General features: G+C 41.4%; 1 protein-coding gene and 1 long non-coding RNA gene across 2 annotated transcripts in view; one reads left to right on the top strand and one right to left on the bottom strand.

Annotated features, from left to right (window-relative positions):
• Nucleotides 1–15063, bottom strand: part of CUX2 (cut like homeobox 2) — a 461792-nt gene that overhangs the window by 43077 nt on the left and 403652 nt on the right. Inside the window, 3 exon segments of the mRNA XM_056821762.1 lie at nt 1484–1532; nt 6803–6869; nt 12338–12414. Of these exon segments, the coding sequence (XP_056677740.1) occupies nt 1484–1532; nt 6803–6869; nt 12338–12414 (193 nt within the window).
• On the top strand, nt 7860–12937 carry LOC130458220 (uncharacterized). The gene is made up of 2 exons (XR_008917321.1): nt 7860–7954; nt 12378–12937. It is a non-coding gene; the product is annotated as an uncharacterized LOC130458220 (long non-coding RNA).

The following is a 15063-nucleotide window of genomic DNA, read 5'->3' on the forward strand; positions in this document are numbered from 1 at the left end:
TATAGAATATATAATTATATAGGCTAGAGATATAAGCATATATAACATATACTTATTGTGTATATATCTTATTATATAGACTAGGTTATAATTATATAGGATATATAATTATATAGCATATAGATTATAATTACATAGGATACTAATTATATAGAATATAGATTATAATTATAGACTATAGATATATACAGAATATATAATAGACTGTAGATATAATCATATGTAATGTATACTTATTATGTATATATCTTATAATTATATAGAATATGTATTCTATATAATGTATAATTATATAGACTATAGATTAATCATATATAATATATAATTATTGTATGTATTTTATAATTCTATAGATTATAGATTATAATGATAAAATATAGACTATGATTCTATATAATATCTAATTAGACTATATATTATAATCATCTATGATGTATAATTATTGTATATATATTATAATTATATAGAATATAAATCATAATTCTATACAATGTATAACTATATAGACTATAGATTAATCATATGATATATAATTATTATATAGATCTTATATAGAATATAGATTATAATTACATAGAATATATAATTATAGAGAATATAGATTATAATTATATAGTATATAGATATACAGAATATATAATAGACTATAGATATGATCATATATAATGTATACTTATTGTATCTATAACTTATAATTATCAAGAATATAGATTATTATTCTATATAATGTATAATTATAGACTATAGGTTATAATCACATAGGATATATAATTATTGTATATATCATATAGAATAGAGATTATAATTACATAGGATATATAATTATATGGAATACAGATTATAATTTATAGAACATAGATATATACAGACTATATAATAGACTATAGATATAATCATATGTAATATATGCTTATTATGTATATAGTTTATAATTATAGAGAATATAGATTATAATTCTATATAAAGTATACTTATATAGACTAGATTATCACATATGATATATAATTATTGTATATATATCCTAATTATATATAATATAGAGTATACTTATAAAGAATATAGATTATGATTCTATAGAATGTATGAGTATAGATTATAATATATGATATATAATTATTGTCTATCTTATAATTATATAGAATATAGATTATAATTATCTATAATATGTATAAAAACCATATATTGCATTATCTATATAACACACTCATGCATTCTTGATTTAGAGCTAGAAAAGACCACCTCAGTGGATATCTAGTCCAATTCTCTCATCTTACAGGTCAAGGAACACAGGTACTAAGTGTCCGTTGCAGGATTCAAACTCGAGGCCTCCTGGCTCCCTAGGCCTACCCCCACCCCCATTTCCTTTCTGGAGGAGCTGGACCCTCTATCCCACTATCTCTCCTATTGTCCCTTGCAGAATGAATTAGAAGATGAAAAGGGGGGGGGGGAAATCAGGCCTTTCCCCCACTCTTGGACTCCTTACCTGATTGGCCTTTTCCAGGTTGGTCATGATCATTCCTACTTCATCTGCCCTGAGACAGAAGAGAGAAGCCATGAAAAGGGGTTTCCAGGATGAAAGTGGGGGACATAACCCAAGCCTGCACCCTCCCTGGATCTTGGATGGTCAAGGAGAGAGGACTAGACCCTGTTCAGTATTAGGGTACACACACACTCTCTTTCCCTCTCTCTCCTCTCTCCCTCCCCCTCCCTCCATTTCTCTCTCCTCTGTCTCTGTCTGTCTGTCTCCTCTCTCTGTCTGTCTCTCTGTCTGTCTGTCTCTCTCCTCTCTCTGTCTCTCCTCTCTCTGTCTCTCTCTCTGTCTCTCTGTCTCTCTTTCTGTCTCTCTCCTCTCTCTGTCTCTCCTCTCTCTGTCTCTCTCTCCCTCCCTCTCTCTGTCTCTCTTTCCCCATGGGGGTAGGATGGTATTCTGGCAATAATTCCCAAGATTAACTTAGAGTTCAGGCTCTGACATTAGCCTGATTTCCCACCCAGGACACTAGACTGCTTGGTGCTTCTTCCCTGGCTGCTAAAAGGAGCTGGCTAGAATGATGAGTTGAGCAGGGCTTGCTTCCTTCCTAACCCTAAAACCCCCCAACCCGCCATTTTTGAAAGGTCTGCTGTGTATGGGGACTGTGCTATGTCCTCAGGGAGATACAAAGTTGAGGCAAGGCAGGAAGTCGCAAATAAAAAGGAAGTTGTTTGAAGGCAGGAAGCTTTTATTTTTGTCTTTGCTTCCAAAACACCAACACGGTGCCTGGGATGCAGGAGGAGCTTAATAAATGCTGGTGCAATAAATGGTGACTCTACTTACCCGTTTCCCTCCCTAGAAGAATGTAAGCTTCTGCCTTGTACTCAATCTCTCCCCTCACGATGTGTACTACAGGTCCAGTAAGCCATGAACATAGTTGCCTGGCAGTGCAAATGTGTGAGCTGACAACAGCTCTCAAATGAATTTTATGATGTATGACGTGAAAACGTGTAAGAAGAAAGCCAAATTTGATGAGTGGGAAGGTGAATTAGTTACAATAGTGGCTTCTAGCTGTTGAATATATACATTACAGTTTTTGCTCCCTTGAAATGCCAATGTCCTAGAACAAAGCTCTGACTCTCTCAGCCTCGTTATGGCTCTGGCAGTGGTAGATATCATGCTGGTAAGAAAAAAACTATTTCTCATGGCCTAAAGATGATGAGCAGGAGACACGAGGAGGAAGAACCCTAAAGAAAGGAGGAGGAATTTCTGGGAGATGGAAGAGAAGATCATCTAGTATGATCCAATCTTCCCATTTTACAGATGAGGAGACTGAGGCCCAGAGAGTTTCTAAGCCATTTTCTATAGTTGCAAAGCTATTAAGTGGAAGAAATGGGATTTGAACTCCAGTCCTTTGACTCCAAAGCCAGTGGTCTTTCCATTTACTGTACCATGCTGAGCAAGCAAGCCCTAACAACAAAGGGGATATGGCAAGAGAGCATAGGAGAGGAACTGTAGAGGAAGATGGGTATCCCAAGAAGAGGCAGTAAGAAGGGAATTCCAGCCATTAGGGCAGTCGAGCATGGAAATGAGAGGCGGAGGGCTGAATTCAGGAACAGAAAGTTGGCCAATTTGGATACAATGTAGGGTGAATGGTCCCTTTCCTGAGCTGTCCTCTCCAAGGACCTGTTGGCTCCAGAGTTTGGGACTCTTTTTGCCAAGGTCTGGGGCTTTGGTGCATTTAGAACTCAAAGGCAACAGGGAGCTCCAGGAAGGAGGAGGAGGAGGAGGAGGAGGAAGAGAAGGCCAAGGAGATCCAGGGGAAGGAGGAAGCCAGGATTTCCAGATCATCTCCTCCTTGACCTGTTCTGACCACTCTACCTCTCACTCTTCCATGGCTGAACCTTGAACGCTGATCAAAGGCACGATAATTTACAACGCCACATTGTATGAATGGCATATCAAATTACCCAAGAACATCTGTTTTGGTATTATATGATTAAGTGTTCTCTCTGTGTTACATAATGTGAATGAAAATTCTGTTGCCGTGTGTTTGTGAGACTGGCAAAACATTTGAACAGCTGTAAGTGTTTGGCAGCGGAGGTCGCTGGTGGGTGCCAAAGGGAGGCAGGAGATGTTCCTGCCTCGTAAAAATAGATGGCATCTTCCCAACAAAAATAAGAGCAGCAAATGTACATTTAATGAAGTGAAGGAGTCAGCTCAACCCCAGCCTACTGCTTAACAGTCAGCACTCTGCAAAGTGGGTGCATGTACCATGAGAGGAGCCAGCTATTGCTCAGATGGCCAGCCCACTGTCCATCTATCCATCCATCCACCCACCCACCCACCCATCCATCCATCCATCCACCCACCCACCCACCCACCCATCCATCCATCCACCCATCCATCCATCCATCCATCCATCCATCCATCCATCCATCCATCCACCCATCCATCCATCCATCCATCGCTCCCTTCCTCCATCTGTCCATCCAGCCATCAGTTAGTCTGTGAGTCTACAGGGTGCTGCAATGCTCCTGAACCAGAAGCTTGCTCCAGCATCTCAGCACAAGAGCCATGGGGTGGCAGATGGTGAGTGTGAGATGGAGGAGTAAGGATGGGAATCCAGAGGGGCCTGAGACGGGGGGGGGGTAGGGAGTTGGCAGTGAGAATGACAGTTTGGGGATGACTAAGTATTGGGTAAATGATAGTGGGGATTCCCTTTGTGTATGGGTTAAATCAGAGGACCACCGAGATTCCTCCTACTTCTCAAATTCTAGAGCTGGGAGAGTCACTGGTACTTGGATGTAACTACTTTGTATATTATCTATATGGATATATCTATATTACATAATATATAGATTATACCCATAGTATATATTTATATTACATTATTATATCATATGTTATCTACTTGAATCTATCCAGGTTATCAGTATTATATATTTATTACATCTATATTATATATACTATATAACTGGTGTAGGGGTTAAATTAAGAGTTTGACAAAATAGGAGAGCAGCTTTTAACAATTTTTATTTTAATGAGAATATAATAAAAGGAGGGAAATATAAGAAAGAGGTAGAGAGAAAAATTGCCTAACTAGCTACCTATAACTCCCGATATCTGCCTATAACTGCCACTAGAGAAAAGTCCTACTGATCAATAACAATCACCCCACAAAATTCCAACCCAATCCAGCCCAATCCAAGACCAAACCCAATTAAATGTGTCCCAAGATCAGGTCCAATCAAGTTTCCTCCTCAGTCCTCATGCCAGCCTTTTATGTATTCTTCTCTACATCATTTCCTGTCTCTCTGGTTTCTACTTCCTGTTACTGTGGGCTCATATATCTACACAACTCTATGGTAAAAGGACCTCCAGGTCTCCTATTAAATTAGAACAGTAATAAAGAATACCCTTTTATACTGGATATATCTTTGTTATAAAATAAATAGATGATTTCTATATTACATAATTATATCATTTCTTTATCTATCTAGATATCAGTGTTATGTAGCTATTATATCTATAGAATATATATAACTGAATATATCTGTATTATAAAATACATAAATTATATCGATATTATATAGCTATATTACATTACTATATCACAGATATCAGTGTTATGTAGCTATTGATCTATATATAATATAGATAATGGGATATATCTATATTATATAATATATAGATTATAATCAATATTATATCATTATAGCATATGTTATATGACTACCCAGAGATTTATATTATATAGCTATTATATTTAGGTTGTCTATCATATTTATATAATATCCATTGATTTATATCTATATTATATATAATATATTTAACAAATATCTACCTACCTATCACCTCTCTCTCTCTCCAACCATCCGTCCATCAATCCATCCATCCATCCATCCATTCACCTACCTATCCATCCATTCATCCATCCATCCATCCATCCATCCATCCATCCATCCATCCATCCATCCATCCATCTATCCACCTACCTATCTAGTAGCTAGGTGGTACAGTGGATGGAGTGCTGGGAACGGAATTAAGAAAACCTGAGTTCAAATCCAGCCTCAGACGTTTACCAGCTATGTGACCCTGGGCAAATCAATTAATGCTGCCTCAGTTTCCTCATTTGTAAAATGAGCTGCAGAAGAGAATGGCAAACCATTCTAGTATCTTTGCTAAGAAAATCCTGAATGGGGAGTATCTGGGTAGCTCAGTAGACTGAGAGCCAGTGGACTAGAGAGAGGAGGTCCTGGGTTCAAGTCTGGCCTCAGATACTTCCTAGCCGTGTGACCCTGGGCAAGTCACTTGACCCCCATTGCCTGGTCCTTACCACTCTTCTGCCTTGGAACTAATACATAGTATTGATTCCAAGATAGAAGTTGAGGGTTTACATAAAAAAAAAAAGAAAATCCCGAATGGATTGGACCATGGCGAAGAGTCAAACATGACTGGAACGACTGAACAATATGTAACGATAGATATATGATTGATATATCTATAGATAGTGTGTATATATACATATATTTTTTTCTTTATATACTTCTACGTCTCTCTCAGAATGGAAGCTCCGTGTGAGTCACAACTGTTTTATTCTTGGCACTTGGATCTCCAGTGCCCGACACATAATAGATGATTGATAAAGGTTTATTGGTTGCCTGGGGATAGAGGAAAGTATTAGCAGTTCATAGATCTAGAGTTGAAAGGGTCCTTATTGGTAATTGAGCCCACTCTGGCGTTTTACAGGTGAGGAAACTGAGGCCATGAAGGCGACGCAACCCGTCCATGGTCACACAGCAGTAAGTGCCCAAGGCAGGATTTGTTAGAACTCCATTTTTTTTTTTGCCAGCCTATCATAAGACTCAGTAATATGGCATCAGGGAAAGGGGAGAAATATCTATGGGGACCCAGAAGCAGGAATAGCAGCCAATCCATTCATTGTGCTAACGGCCGGGATAGCCCTGGATTATTGAATTATTTTATGTGTTCTAATGTGATTATTTTAGTGTTTGAAAACATTTTATATACAGTGCCTTATTTTATCCTCATAACAACCTTGTGAGGCAGGTGCTATTTTTATCTCCATTTTATAGATGAGGAAAATAAAGGTTGAGAGTGGTGAAGTGACCTGAAGCTAGTCAATGAGGCAGGATTCGAATGGAAGTCTTTTGAATTTAAATTCAAAGTTCTGTCCATAGATCCATGGACCTGGGGTCCATGCGGGCTCAGGAGGTGGCTGAAATCTGGCAGGGCTGGTTTGCCACGGCTGCCATTGCTCTGACTCACCAAAAGGGGGGAGATGGGAGAGGCCCAAAGGGGCTCACTTACTTGGAAGCTGCCTCTTCATCGTATTTACACCGCAGGTCCAGGAGCTCTGTCTGTGTGGCCTTTAGCGCTGTTCGTCAAAGAAAAAAGGGACACGATGAGTGAGCCAACCCTCCCTCTCCTGGGGCCCAAAGGCAGAGGCCTCCCAGACCTCCTCTGGGTCCCTCTGCCATCATCGTCCCAGTTCTAGACTCAGCCCAGCAAGGGATCTCAGAGGTCACCGAATCTTACTCCCACTCCCCTCCTTTATAGACGACAAAACAGACACACAGAGTGACCCTTCGGCTAGTTAGTGTCCAAGGGAGGATTTGAACCCAGTTCTCTCTGGTTCCAAGTCCAGAGCTCAAGCCGCCATACTGCCTAGCTGCCTCTGTGGAGGGCAAAGTCTTTTGGGAAGGGGATTAACATAACCAAAAAGCAGGAGCGAGAAGATAACATTTGGTGCCAATATCCCCAACGAGAGTGCTGATTTAGGGCTAGAAGGGATCCCCAAAGGCCATTGAATCCAACCCTCTTCCTCCATCCCCTAGTGTTACACCTAAGGAAATGGAGGCCTCGAGAGATTAAATAACTTGCTGAAGATCCTCCAGGCAGTGTTGTGAGAATCAGAATTTGAACCCAGGTCCTGACTCAAAATCCACATACCATCCTGTCTCTTCTCTCTCTATGTGGCTGTCTGTGTTTGGCAAACATAGGAGGGAGACGCCAGACTTTTGGGGATAATATCAGACTAGGCCTTCCTTCAAATGGGGCTGGAGAGCTGACCGTGTAGACAAGAGGGAAGACAAGGGAGCAAAGGGAGGTTTCCTTTGGAGAGCAGCTCTGGGGAGTCTGATTACCTGGGAGGTTTTCTCTGTTTGCCTGGATGTGTGTCCCCCCGTGTCGTGTTTGGTTCTGGCAAAAGTCTGGTGCATCAGGGCTATGCTGAAAGCTGCCTGAGGTCTTAGGCACAGAACATCCACGGATGAGCTGGGCAATGATGACTGAGTCACAAAGGCAGTGACAGTCACATCCTTTGACAGTAGAACCTGGCCCTACTCTCCCACCTGTGTCAGAGGTCCTGGGTCCCTGACAAACAAGGCAAAGGAGCTCTGGGGGTGAAGGCTTAAGTGGGGAAGCACGGAAGCTTTATCCTCTATGATGTCATCACAGAAGGTTAGGGACATGACCCGGACTTCCTTAACAGCCTTCTTTTTCCTCAATGTCCTGGGGCTTCTGTATTACTCAGAAGTTCCTGTAAATCCATCTTCAGCTTCCCCATATATTGGGTCTGTTGTGCCTTTCAGGAGTAAAGAAACTTATTTCTCTTGGGGTAATTCATCAGACATTTAAGGGGCTCCCTTTATTATTGGTCCTAAATTTGCCTCCTTGAGCCTTCAGGAATTCTTTCCTTCTACTGAAATAGAAATCTGATGACCAAGTCCGTCTTCCCCTTTTCCAACTGTCCAAGTGACTTTGGTCGACTTAAGTCCCTTATCTCCGGAGAGGGGCTTAGTTTTCTCATCTATAAAACAAAGGAGTTAGACCAGAAGACCTCTGAGGTCATTTCTAGCTCTAAATTTGGGATTTTCCTTTTCCTCCTATGATCCATGGTCCAACTACTTGTGTGAGCTTGGAAAAATCACTTACTATTTCTGGGCTTCGGTTTCCTTATCTGTAAAATGAGAGGGTTAAACTAGATGACTTCTGAGGCCCTATGTGGTTGTACAATTATGATCCTAACTCTTACTGACTTTCATCTTTTCAGACTGAAAAGGGGTTTGTGTAGGTATGTGTTTGTGTGTATATTTATATTCATGAGTGCATATGTGTAGGTATATATGTAAACATTCATCCATTCCTTGATCCATCCACTTACCAATATATCCATCTAACCATCCCTTGATTCATCCATGCATCAATCTATCAATCCATCCATTTATCCATCTATTTAGTGATCCAGCCATCTATTCATCCATCCATGAGTTTATACATTTATGAAACAATCCATTGTTCATTCAACCATTGATCCATCTATCCATCCATTCATCCATTGATCCATCTATTCAGTGATCCATCCATCCATCTATTCATCCAATGATTCATCCATCCATCCATGAGTTTATACATCCATGAAACAATTCATTGTTCATCCAACCACTAATCCATCTGTCCATTCATCCATCCCTTGATCCATCCACTTACCAATATATCCATCTAACCATCCCTTGATTCATCCATGCATTCATCTATCAATCCATCCATTGATCCATCTATTTAGTGATCCAGCCATCTATTCATCCATCCATGAGTTTATACATTTATGAAACAATCCATTGTTCATTCAACCATTGATCCATCTATCCATCCATTCATCTATTGATCCATCTATTCATTGATCCATCCATCCATCCATCTATTCATCCAATGATTCATTCATCCATCCATGAGTTTATACATCCATGAAACAATTCATTGTTCATCCAACCACTAATCCATCTGTCCATTCATCCATCCCTTGATCCATCCACTTACCAATATATCCATCTAACCATCCCTTGATTCATCCATGCATTCATCTATCAATCTATCCATTGATCCATCTATTTAGTGATCCAGCCATCTATTCATCCATCCATGAGTTTATATATCCATGGAACAATCCATTGTTCATCCAACCACTGATCCATCTATCCATCCATTCATCCATTGATCCATCTATTCATTGATCCATCCATCCATCTATTCATGCAATGATTCATCCATCCATGAGTTTATAAATACATCAAACAATTCATCATCCATCCATCTATCCAATTATCCATCCTTGCACCAATCCATTCACCCAAATTTCCACCAATCTACCTATCCATTTATTCATCCATCCACCTCACCATTCATTCGTCCATCTGATCATCCATTCACTCACCCACCTGCCCATCCAATCATCCATCCATTCATTGATCTACACACACACACACACACACACACACACACACACACACACACGAACAATTACACATTTCTCTCACTGGAAACCTTATCACCTTGTAGGATGAAATCGGCCTTGATGCTTCCATTTCCTCACAATTCTCTTGCCTCTCTAACTGGAGGGCATAGCCATAAATACCAAAATCTTCATTTAAGAAGGAGCCCAGCACGGCCATCCTCTCATTTCTCAGCTGGCTGCCCTAGTTTTAGCTTTCTTTGACTTCTCTACTGTGCTGCTAACCAGGTACCGTTTTGAATTTCCTTTTTCTCCTACTTTTTACATTTCTTTTGTGGATTATCTTCCTTCATTAGATTATTAGCTCCTTGAGGGTAGAAATCACATGTGTGTGTGTGTGTGTGTGTGTGTGTGTGTGTGTGTGTGTGTGTATTCCCATTACTTAGCACAGTGCCTGGCTTGTTATCTGTCTAAATCAAGAAGGCAGCAGCAGGACAAAGTGGCTACAGGGTCAGCCTCAGGATCCCAGAGTTAGAGCCAAAAAGGACTGTAGTGGTCATCCAGTCTTCATTTTACAAGCAAGGAAACTCGAGGCCAAATGTAAGTGACTGGCAGAGTTGGGCATCAAATCCAGGCCCTCTAAGTACAAATCCAATCCTCTTTAAATAATGACACCTTGCTGATTCTTGGATGAGAGACACTAAAAAAACCTTACTTTCTCTCTTAAAATTGATGCTAAAGGGGGCAGCTGGGTAGCTCAGTGGATTGAGAACCAGGCCTGGAGATGGGAGGTCCTAGGTTCAAATCTGGCCTCAAACACTTCCCAGCTGTGTGACCCTGGGCAAGTCACTTGACCCCCATTGCCTAGCCCTTACCACTCTTCTGCCTTGGAACCAATATACAGTATTGACTCTAAGATGGAAGGTATGAGTTAAAAAAATTGATGCTAAATATCAATTCTAAGGCAGAAGAGTAGTAAGGGCTAGGCAATGGGGGTTAAGTGACTTGCCCAGGGTCACACAGCTAGGAAGTAACTGAGGCCAGATTTGAACTGAGGTCCCCTGACTCCAGCCACTGGTGCTCTAGCCACTATGCTACTTAGCTGCCCTTGACCAAGGGGCATTTTTTTTAAACCCTTACCTTCCTTCTTGGAGTCAATACTGTGTATTGGCTCCAAGGCAGAAGAGTGGTAAGGGCTAGGCAATGGGGGTCAAGTGACTTGCCCAGGGTCACACAGCTAGGAAGTGTCTGAGGCCAGATTTGAACCTAGGACCTCCCGTCTCTAGGTCTGGCTCTCAATCCACTGAGCTACCCAGCTGCCCACGACCAAGGGGCATTTTTAAGTCTATTCTTTCATGAATCATTAGACTGGACTCTTTGGACTGTCTGTGGATCTCTTTTAGGACACTATATGTCCACTGGTTATAGGGGTCATCTGTAAACACTATCTCTAAGGAATCCCTCTCCCATTTGGACCTCGGTAGGGGCACATTTTAAGCTGGAAAGGGTCTTAGAAGGCATTTTGCCCAGTCTCGTTATTTTACAAAGATATCAGGATCTAGGGAAAGATCCCAGAATGGTAGAAGGTACCTCTGAGGCCATTTAATCCAAAAGTCTTATTTTACAGATTGAGAAACTGAGGCAGAGATCTACTCAGTGACTTGCCCAATGCCACTTTGGGTAGAGTAAGTGGTAAGAGTCCCAGGTCCTCTGACTTCAAATCCATGGTTTTCCCCACGATGGGACACCGGCTCACCCCATTGTCCATAAGAGCAGGAAACTCCCTGACTCACGTCTTGCTTGATATTAATCATTAGAAGTTTGAAGAAGGGTCATTTCTGTTGTTGCATTCATCAAGGAATGTCATATGTGACTTAGGCCTAGGCACAGGCGATCCCTTGCTGGAGGAGAGTCTTTAATATCAAGCATTGATCTGGTGCTTCATGGTTTGCAAAATGTTTTATTTCTGTAATGCCATTTGGGAGGGAGGGGCCATCCTTAGCACCCTCATTTTACAGAGGAGCAAACTGAGGCCGAAGAGGGATGAGTGACTTGCCCAGGGTCACTAGTAAGTACGAGGACTCACTAGTTTCTGCTCTGTACAAGGCAGGATTTGAACCCAGGTGGTCCCGTCTCCATCTCCATCCCTTTCACCTCTCTGCCCGCTTTAAGGAGGCATCGTGACTCTCCCCAGTCAAATGCTTGGACTAAAGGCTCCTCCTTTGGCATATGCTAGCTGCACGGCCCTTGGAAAGTCGCTCTGCCTCCCCAGACCACTTTCCAAGACTACAGGACGCACCGGGAGAGGGAATTCCTTGAGCAATGAAATCACAAACCAACAGCCTGGGGGAGAGAGCTGGCCTGGGAGGCAGAGGCCAGGGAAGAGCCAGGCTGAAGCCTTCCTGCCTCTGACCCGTGTCTGAGCTGCCGAGGGATGGCCGGTCTACATCCTCGGAGGGAGTTCCCACACCTGGAGTCCCCCCCGCGGCGGGAGTCTCAGGCAGAGACCCATTTGTAATGTCTTTCCCCCTAAGTGGTCCCAGCTCTGGAGTGCTGCTTCCCTGCTCCGGCCAGGGTCTAAATGGGGGCCCCGAGGCAACCCCGAGCAGTACCTGAATGTAGAATCTTGATCTTTTCTTCTGCTTCCCCCAGTCTAGCGGCCAAAGTGATCTGTGCTTCCTGAAGGCCCCTGTGGAGAGACCAGTCCTGGTTCAGATCAAGCCCTGCCTGAGGCTGGGGCTGGTCAGCTTCTGACCCTCTGGTAGAGAGGTGGAATTCAGGGGTGAAGAGAGGCCAGCCAACCTCGGAAGCTCTCAGACCTGGATTCAAGTCCTGCCTTTAGCACATCTCCAAAGGTTAGAGTGGGAAGGGACCTCAGTGGCCAACTAGCTCAAGTCCCCTGGGTGTGTGCTAGAGGATACCCGAGGCAGCCCATTCCACGTGTGGACGGTGCTCAGCACTCGGGAGACTTTCCTGACCTTCATCTGAAACTGGCCTCGGCAACTTCTCACTGACTGTTTTACTGACTGTTTGTCCCACTGGGGCCGAGCAGAACCAGTCCAGTCTCTTCTCCACGTGACGGACCTTTACATCCTGGATGACCCTAACACGATCCCTCCTAGTCTTCTCTTCTCCACACTAAACATTCCCAGCTCCTTCACATGAACAAAATAATAACCGCAATGATTATTAATAATTATTCCATCAGAATACTCCTGAGTAGTAATTCTTTTATTAGTAATTAACCACCAAGTAATTGATGATATAACTGATTAAGCAATTTTCATTATGCACAATGGATGATTACAGATATTATTGCCAATAGTTTAGCAATAGTGATTACTAAAATTATTAGCCATAATTGATGATTACTAAAGTTATCGGCAATAATATAGTAAAAGTGATTGCTAAAATTATTAGCCATAATTGATGATTACTGAAGTTATTGGCAATAATATAGTAAAAGTGATTACTAAAATTATTAGCCATAATTGATGATTATTCAAGTTATTGGCAATAATATAGTAAAAGTGATTACTAAAATTATTAGTCACAATTAGTGATTACTCAAATTATTGGCAATAATATAGTAAAAGTGATCACTAAAATTATTAGTCACAATTAGTGATTACTGAAATTATTGGCAATAATATAGTAAAAGTGATCACTAAAATTATTAGCCATAATTGATGATTACTAAAGTTATTAGCAATAATATAGTAAAAGTGATCGCTAAAATTATTAGTCACAATTAGTGATTACTGAAATTATTGGCAATAATATAGTAAAAGTGATCAGTAAAATTATTAGCCATAATTGATGATTACCAAAATTATTGGCAATAATATAGTAAAAGTGATCACTAAAATTATTAGCCATAATTGGTGATTACTGAAGTTATTGACAATAATTTATTAATAAATATTTCTAAAATTATTAGTGATAGTTAATGATGACTAAAATGAATGATAATACTGATGATGATATCTAATATTTATATTGGGTGTTAAGGTTTGAAAAGCATTATATGTGTAATCATGATCATAGATATGAAATATATACTTTATGTATAATATAAGTATGTATTTTATATAATCATGATCATATATATTTATGTATAGAATGATCAGCCCTATTTTATAGTCCAGGAAGCTGAGATTGAGAGAGGAAGGAAAGAAACAAGTATTTATTCATCGCCAACTATGTGCCACGTTCATTTGATCCTTATAAAAACCCTGTGAGGTAGGTACTATTATTATCCCCATTTTACAGTTGAAGAACCTGAGTCAAACAAGTCAAATGATTTTCTTGGGGACATACAGATATTCATTGTCTGAGGCAGGATTCGAACTCAGTTCTTCCTGACTCTAAGTGTCCACTCTACCAGCTAACAATGAGATATCGACTTTATCATTCTGCTCATTCATCCTATAGTTTATTAAGGTGCCCCCTAAAATTATGTCACCCAGACCAATATTCTAGAGTGGCCCAGTCAAGGTAGGGGCCAATGGGGCCAACACTCTTTATTCCTGGGAATCATGTCCTCTTAATGTAGCCTTTTGCTTTGAAAAAGGACAGGGGCTCTCTAAGACTCCATGAAGCTTCCCGATCCCCTCTGAGATGGGAGGCTCCCCAGCCTTCTCGGGCACTGCCTGTTCCTGGCTGGCAAACTTGCCACCCTCTGCCTCATTTCCAATACTTCGCGCTGTTACCTTTTTACTGCATACTTAAGATTATGATTCAGAAGTTATGCTACCAAATTTATGTGCTTATTATGGACCCACCATAGGGATGCCCCAGTTAAGGTGCCGTCAGCATTTCCATTATAAGCCTCTATATTCCAGGGTTTATAGCCCTGACTATAAAAACCTCTCTGCAGGCTGGAGTTGGGCACCTTGGAGCTCAGCCCAGAAGAAAATCTGTGATGGAAAGAGATAGAGAAGGAGGGAGAGAGAAAGAGGGAGAGGAATGGAAGGAGAGAGAAAGAGGGGTAGCCAGAGGAAATGGAGAGAGAGAGGGAGGGAGGGAGGGACAGAGAGAGTTGGAGAGGGGGAGAAGAGAAGAGGGGGAGAAGGAGAGAGAGAGAGGAGGGAGAGAGTCAGAGAGGGGGAGAAGAGAAAAGGGGGAGAAGGAGAGAGAGAGGAGGGAGAGAGTCGGAGAGGGAGAGAGAGAGATGGAGAGAGAGACAGAGAGGGGGAGAGTAGAGGGGGAGAAGGAAAGAGAGAGAGAGAAAGAGAGATGGAGAGGGGAAGAGGAGAAAAGGGGGAGGAGAGAGATAGAGAGGGAAAGAGGAGAAGAGGAGGAGAAGGAAAGAGAGACAGAGAGAGGGACAAGGAGA

The sequence above is a fragment of the Monodelphis domestica genome, chromosome 3 (genome assembly GCF_027887165.1).
Source record: "Monodelphis domestica isolate mMonDom1 chromosome 3, mMonDom1.pri, whole genome shotgun sequence".
Taxonomy (NCBI): Eukaryota; Metazoa; Chordata; class Mammalia; order Didelphimorphia; family Didelphidae; genus Monodelphis; species Monodelphis domestica.